Source organism: Oryzias latipes, chromosome 3 (assembly GCF_053564925.1).
Source record: "Oryzias latipes strain Hd-rR chromosome 3, Olatipes_Hd-rR_3.1".
Classification (NCBI taxonomy): domain Eukaryota; kingdom Metazoa; phylum Chordata; class Actinopteri; order Beloniformes; family Adrianichthyidae; genus Oryzias; species Oryzias latipes.
This window is the reverse complement of record NC_136239.1, coordinates 42,572,501-42,578,984: the sequence shown is the minus strand read 5'-3', so window position 1 is coordinate 42,578,984 and position 6,484 is coordinate 42,572,501. Positions and strand designations below refer to the sequence as shown.

General features: G+C 48.2%; 1 protein-coding gene across 1 annotated transcript; it reads right to left on the bottom strand.

Moving 5' to 3' along the window:
- Nucleotides 1-592: 592 nt before the first annotated feature.
- Nucleotides 593-4,872, bottom strand: tollip (toll interacting protein). The gene is made up of 6 exons (XM_078944818.1): nt 4,698-4,872; nt 3,187-3,336; nt 2,917-3,099; nt 2,659-2,811; nt 1,258-1,342; nt 593-1,187 (listed from the first exon to the last, which is right to left on the bottom strand). Exons 1-6 carry the CDS (start codon nt 4,728-4,730, stop codon nt 961-963), a joined length of 831 nt encoding a protein of 276 aa, XP_078800944.1. The 5' UTR covers nt 4,731-4,872; the 3' UTR covers nt 593-960.
- Nucleotides 4,873-6,484: the final 1,612 nt, after the last annotated feature.

Here is a 6,484-nt window from a genome sequence, read left to right as displayed (position 1 = left end):
CAAACGGTTGGAGAAAACGGTTTACACCAGGTTCCTGGTGGCCCCTCCCACTGCAATGATTCACACCTATACTCATCGTTTTGTGCCCGTTCAGTCTTTTGGCAACATGCGCTCTGCCTTGTGTCATGTCTTCACCGTTAGCAGCTGGTGAAGAGGACCCCTCCCCATGTGAATGCTCCTACTTCAGAGGCATCCTATGAGTCTCTCCCTGAAAATGTCAAAAGCAAAAGGTGAAATGATGTTTTGATGCCCTGCTCCTTTGATTCTATAAGCATGTTTCATGTTTGTACCTTCCATTTATCCGTGTTTACCTATGGCGTCTTTGAAATGATATAAGGGAGGGGGTTACGTAATTATCATATCATCACCATAATATGATACTCTACCAGCTATGATGTTCCTGTTCTGCCTGATTGAATTACCCACGTTCATGTCTTCAGCTGTCAATCAAAAGAGGCTCCACCCACTGGGAGGACAGAAGCGATTCTCTTGCAGAAGTCTGACAGAAATTCTTCTATCAGGAAATAGTCAGAGCCCAGTCACTGGTCCCCACATGACGCAGAAGCAGAGCACAGAATGGAACCACAGCAGGTGGGAGGACCAGACCATCAGAGCTTTACTGATCTGACCAGGAGACACGGCGTCCTCGCCGCAGCGCCGGCATTCCAACATTTATTCTACATCCATTTCTTCATAACTTAAGTCACCGATAAAAACGAGAAACAAATATTTAGTAGATAAACATGACGAGCTGCTGCAGATGTGGAAACATGACAAGGGGTGGGGCATGGACAAGCTCACGGTCTCCATGGCAACAGCCGGATCTCAAACACTGATGGCGACATTGGCAGAGGAGGGTGCCACTTCTGCGTTGCTGTGGCGTCCTTTGACCTGGACGGTGAGCGTAGGTGCACAGAAGGGGGGGACAGTCTTTCTATGCGCGTGCACGTGGCCGTGCGCTCAGAGCTCCTCAGCCATTTGCAGCAGAGAGTTGATGGCAGCGTCCTTGTTGCCCTGCTGAGCGTCCAGAACCGTACGCACCACCTCCTTGTCCAGGTTGGGGAACATGTCCTGCAGAGCTTTAAGATCCTCCTCGCTGCAGGCCGGCCCCCCCGGGCCCCTCAGGGAAGGCACGCCGGCGGGCACGGCCATGGGCACCATGCCCTGGTTATAGACCCCGGGGACTCCTGCAGAGAAACAGAGGATGAAAAAGAAGCCCCTCCCCCTCACTGAGAGGTACCAGGACAGGCCCCTCACCTGTGATGGGGACGTAGCCCACCCCCTCCTGGTAGACGGACGGCATCAGGACCACCGACTGACTCATCATGGCCGCAGGGAGGGACTGTAGACGCAAACAGGTCATTACTACACCACCCTCCACGTCTGCACACGGCCCAACAGTTTTAGGTTTCATGTATGAAACGGAGGTTCTGCTAGAACATGGACCCAGAGAGCCTCCTCCTGTTAACATGTAGCCCTCAGCAGCCTGTTCATCCCTGTCTTTTCCTGTGGTTAGCCTTTAGCATGTAGTTAGCGTTTAGCAAGTGGTTAGCGTTTAGCAAGTGGATTACGATTAGCATGTGGTTACCGTTTAGCAAGTGGTTAGCGTTTACCCTGTGGTTAGCCTTAAGCATGTGGTTAGCATTAAGCATGTGGTTAGCATTAAGCATGTGGTCAACGATTAGCATGTGGCCAACGATTAGCATGTGGTTACCGTTTAGCAAGTGGTTAGCGTTTACCCTGTGGTTAGCCTTAAGCATGTGGTTAGCATTAAGCATGTGGTTAGCATTAAGCATGTGGTCAACGATTAGCATGTGGTCAACGATTAGCATGTGGCCAACGATAAGCATGTGGTTAACGTTTAGCAAGTGGTTAGCGTTTACCCTGTGGTTAGCCTTAAGCATGTGGTTAGCATTAAGCATGTGGTTAGCATTAAGCATGTGGTCAACGATTAGCATGTGGCCAACGATTAGCATGTGGTTACCGTTTAGCAAGTGGTTAGCGTTTACCCTGTGGTTAGCCTTAAGCATGTGGTTAGCATTAAGCATGTGGTTAGCATTAAGCATGTGGTCAACGATTAGCATGTGGTCAACGATTAGCATGTGGCCAACGATAAGCATGTGGTTACCGTTTAGCAAGTGGTTAGCGTTTACCCTGTGGTTAGCCTTAAGCATGTGGTTAGCATTAAGCATGTGGTCAACGATTAGCATGTGGTCAACGATTAGCATGTGGCCAACGATAAGCATGTGGTTAACGTTTAACTTGTGGTCAGCGTTTAGCATGAGGTTAACGTATAACTTGTGGTTAGCATTTAGCATGTGGTCAGCGTTTAGCATGTGGATAACGATTAGCATGTAGTCAACGTTTAGCATGTGGCTAGCGTTTAACTTGTGGTTAACATTTAACTTGTTAGCGTTTAGCATGAGGTTAGCGTTTAGCATGTCAGCTAGCATTTAGCATTGCTCTGGGTCCTTCAGCGTCTTCACATCAGCAGATGTTTCAGAACAAATTTTGAATGCAAACTTTCAGAAGAAAGAAGCTGTTGCACTTCCTGCTGAACTTCCTGTTTGTCTCCGTTAGGCTACATTTCTTGCAGGATGCTCGTGCGTGGACCCGGAGGCCTCCTGTAGGAGGTCCATGCAGCTCCTGAGAACTCACAGCAAAGGACATAACCAGGTTGATCATGCCCTCCTTGTCGTCTCCTTGTCTGCCGCTCAGGGTGAACCACTCGTCCACCACCTTGCCCTCCCTCAGGCTCTCGGGGATGGTGACGTGCGTCCACGCTATCCTGTCATCCATGGAGAAGGCTCTCTGCACACCGACAAGGACAGCTTCAGAGAAGGAACCATGTCCGCCCGTCTGGCCTGTGCCTGAGGTCAGGTCAGCCGAGACCTTTATCAGGTCTGAGAGATTCACCTCATCGAAGATCTCCAGGTAGAAGGAGTCCACGCCTGGGGGCACCGTGCACTGGATCACCTTATTCCAGCGAGGGTTCTTTGCGCCGTTGTGAGCAGTAGGAGTCTCGTAGACCGCATACCCCAGTCGGATCCGGCAGTACGGATCCATCCGGGTCATTCCGTAGTTTTTGGCCAGCTTTGCCTGGAAGAAGATTTGGTTTTGTCAAGAACTCATAAAGCAAGAAGGAGGAGCTGGAGAACACCTGCAGACAGAAACCAGAAGGTCTACCTGGACCACAGTGATGCTGAGTCTCCCCACCGTGCTGATGGAGCCCCCGTACTGCAGCTGGCGGGCCGCCTGCGCGTCCATCTGGACCTGCTGCTGCTGCTGAGTGGGAGCGATCCGCAGGAAGTCCTGCGGGAGCTCGCCGATGTACACCTGAGAGCGCAGACACGCGTGAGCGCGGAGGATTTCCATCCGTGTGCCGGAACTCTTCTGATCACGTGGGGGGGGGGCAATAAACCCAGAAAGCGGGGGTTTGTCTAAAAATGGAACGTTCCAGTTGAAACGATGTCTGCCTGGTTTACGGTCTTTGGACTTTTCTCACTTCAGGTCACATGACCAGCGTCTCACCGTGACGCACAGGAAATGAATGTAAAGATAAAGACTCCTTCATCTCCACAAACAGCTGAGACAGAAGGTTCAGTGGGAGGTGAGACCACATCCACACCCTCTGGGGGCGGGACATCGAGAGGACACGCCTCCTGGACTCCTTAAATGTTTCACTGAAGAAACATAAACGGAAAGGACGGGTCTCTGAAGCAGAGCGACGGCTGCACTCCAGCTACCTTAGTTACTTTAGTTACTCTAACTACCTTAGATACTCTAGTTACTGTGTTACTCTAGCTACCATTTTATTCTAGTCACTTTAGTTACTCTTGTTATTTCAGTTACTCTACATTAGTTACTCTAGTTACTGTGTTACTCTAGCTACCTTTTTATTCTAGTCACTTTAGTTACTCTAGTTATTTCAGTTACTCTACATTAGTTACTCTAGTTACTGTGTTACTCTAGCTACCTTTTTATTCTAGTTACTTTAGTTATTCTAACTACCTTATTTACTCTAGTCACTTTAGTTACTCTAGCTACCATTTTATTCTAGTCACTTTAGTTACTCTAGTTACTGTGTTACTCTACCTTTGTTACTCTAACTACTTAAGTTACTCTAGTTACTTTAGTTATTCTAACTACCTTATTTATTCAAGTTACTTAGTTACTCTAACTACCTCAGTTACTCTAGCTACTTACGTTACTCAAGGAATCAGAACAGAAGGAACAGAGAACAGGACTTTTTCTCAACACGTTTGCAAATTTCAGGCTTGGTTCTGTTAGAACATTTCTTTAGAATCTGAACTTTTTATGCATTTATTGATTCATTTTTACAGATTTGTCATCAACACCAAACGGCTCCTGGTTCTGCAAAACCTATGGATCTGAGACGTGTACCTTAGCTCCGCCCCCTAATGTCACCGCCACGCCAACCACAAAAATCCTTCGACGCATGACGACTTGAAAATCTGACCTTTGACCCGACAAAATAATGCCGTCACAGCCCCGAAGAAACCCGTATCTGCTCAGAACTGACTCGGTTCCGAAGATCCGCTGAGCACCCTTAACAGTGTTAAGGGCTCTCAGTGGTTCCGGCTCGGTGTTAAAATAACACCGCCAGGTCAGGCGGTAAACACGCAGCCTTCCGGCCGCCTGTTGGTCTGCGGAGCGCGAACGGAACCGAACCTTACCTGTCCCCTTTGTGTGCTCACGGTCGTCGCCATGTCGACGGTCTTCTGGTTCTGTATCAGCGGTTCGTGAGAGCCCAGACCTGAACTAAACGTACGCGCTGTTGATTTGGACCCGAATCCAGATCAGTCCTCCCCGGAAGTGGGTCTTCTTCTTCTGTTGTTTATACGGCAACTGGCGATGCGCGAAGCAGCTCAACGGCGCATGCGCGCCCTCTAGTGGTCGGGATGAGCGAGAAGTCCGATTTTCATTCACAGAGAAACGTCCAAATCCCAACTTCATGAAATTCATGACTTCAGAATGAAGGAGCGGCTGTTTTTTCTGGTTCTTTAACTTCCGCCTCTGTTGGTGTCTGGTTCTTGAACTCTTGTTGGGTTCTTTCTGTTCCACAAGCTTAAATTCTCCATCAGGACCTGCTTCATCTTCCTGCAGCATGCTGCCAAATCAGCGCCAATAGTTTGGAAAACCAGAATACATGTTGAAACTGAAAGCTGAAAAACTGAAAGGAAAGAAAACCTAACCCGTCTGTGAAGTGACCCGACTTTGACCCACATTTCCTTTGTTTTTCTTGCATATTAAAACATCAACGTGAGTAAAGAGACTCAAAGGTGAAACGTTCACAAACTCAGCAGGAGTCATCTGCAAATCTCACAATTAATCTGCCTGATTGTCTGTTTATGAGTCCACTCAGCCTGAAAACACACAGACCTGCATTTTCTTGACTTTACTACTTTAAATAATACTTTTAACACAAACTGGGTTAAATCATATTTAATAATTCACTCTCCATCTGGAATATTTTCCCTCATCATGTTTGCTAACGTAGCTTTTCTCCACTTTCTTCTTTTTTGTGATTATAATTTTGACAAAATCCCAGTGAAACTTTCTGCTTTTCAGATTTTTGCTGCTTTAATGAACTTTAATGATAATTTAATTATTAATAATAATCCTATCCTATGGAGGGTCGGCTCTTTAACCTCAGAGGTTAATTCCTCAGATATGAAGAATTGAACCTTAAATGTAACCTGCTGTTCCTCCAACAGAGTATTCCATTGTTTCTGATGCTGTGTGTAAATGTTAGTCAGGGGGGGGGTCTGCTTCCTGACAGGATCAAACCTCCAGATGACAGAAAATGTTCAGAGGTCCATCGTCTCATCAGGTCGATCCATGAGGACAGCATCAACAACCATGACGGCCCTTTCTGGACCACAATCTCTTGGGGGGGTCAGACTCAGAGGACGATGAGGTCAGGATGGGGTCAGCGACAAACCAGAACAGCCAAGTTTCTTCAAACACTTTAATGTTGACAGAAAGCAGCCAGGGATCACACGACACAGCAGGACAGCGTCTGGACCAAACCCAACAGAAAAATGAAAATAATTGATCCTTTATTATCCCTCAATGGGGAAATTCTTCTCCGCATTTTGACCCCTCCCCTGGGGGAAGCAGTGAGCTGCAGACTAGCTGCTCTCGGGGGGCCACAGCTGGCTGGGGAGAGCGGGGATCGATCCACCAACCCTTTGGTTGTTGGGCGACCTGCTCTGCCCGAGCCAACCTGCCGCCCAGAAGAAGAGGAACCCGTCACACAGAACCGACTGAAGCTTCATCAAGAACCATTCAGGTGAGGAAGACAAGCAGCCTTCATGAGGAAGGAGCTCTGCAGCACTCCAGGCCTTCCGTCAGAGGCGGGACCATGAGGGAATCTGGCGTCCATGGGAGAGGAGCCATACTGTCCGGATCCGGTTTGGACCACGTGTCAGGTCCTCATTCTCAGACCAAAGACTATTTC

Excerpts from the sequence above, each read along its gene's own strand:
- tollip (XM_078944818.1), bottom strand. The coding sequence starts at position 4,730 with ATGGCGACGACCGTGAGCACACAAAGGGGACAG. Across the intron at positions 3,337-4,697 it reads TGAGCACACAAAGGGGACAG|GTGTACATCGGCGAGCTCCC; the intron begins GTAAGGTTCGGT and ends CTGCGCTCTCAG. Across the intron at positions 1,188-1,257 it reads GGGCTACGTCCCCATCACAG|GAGTCCCCGGGGTCTATAAC; the intron begins GTGAGGGGCCTG and ends GTTTCTCTGCAG.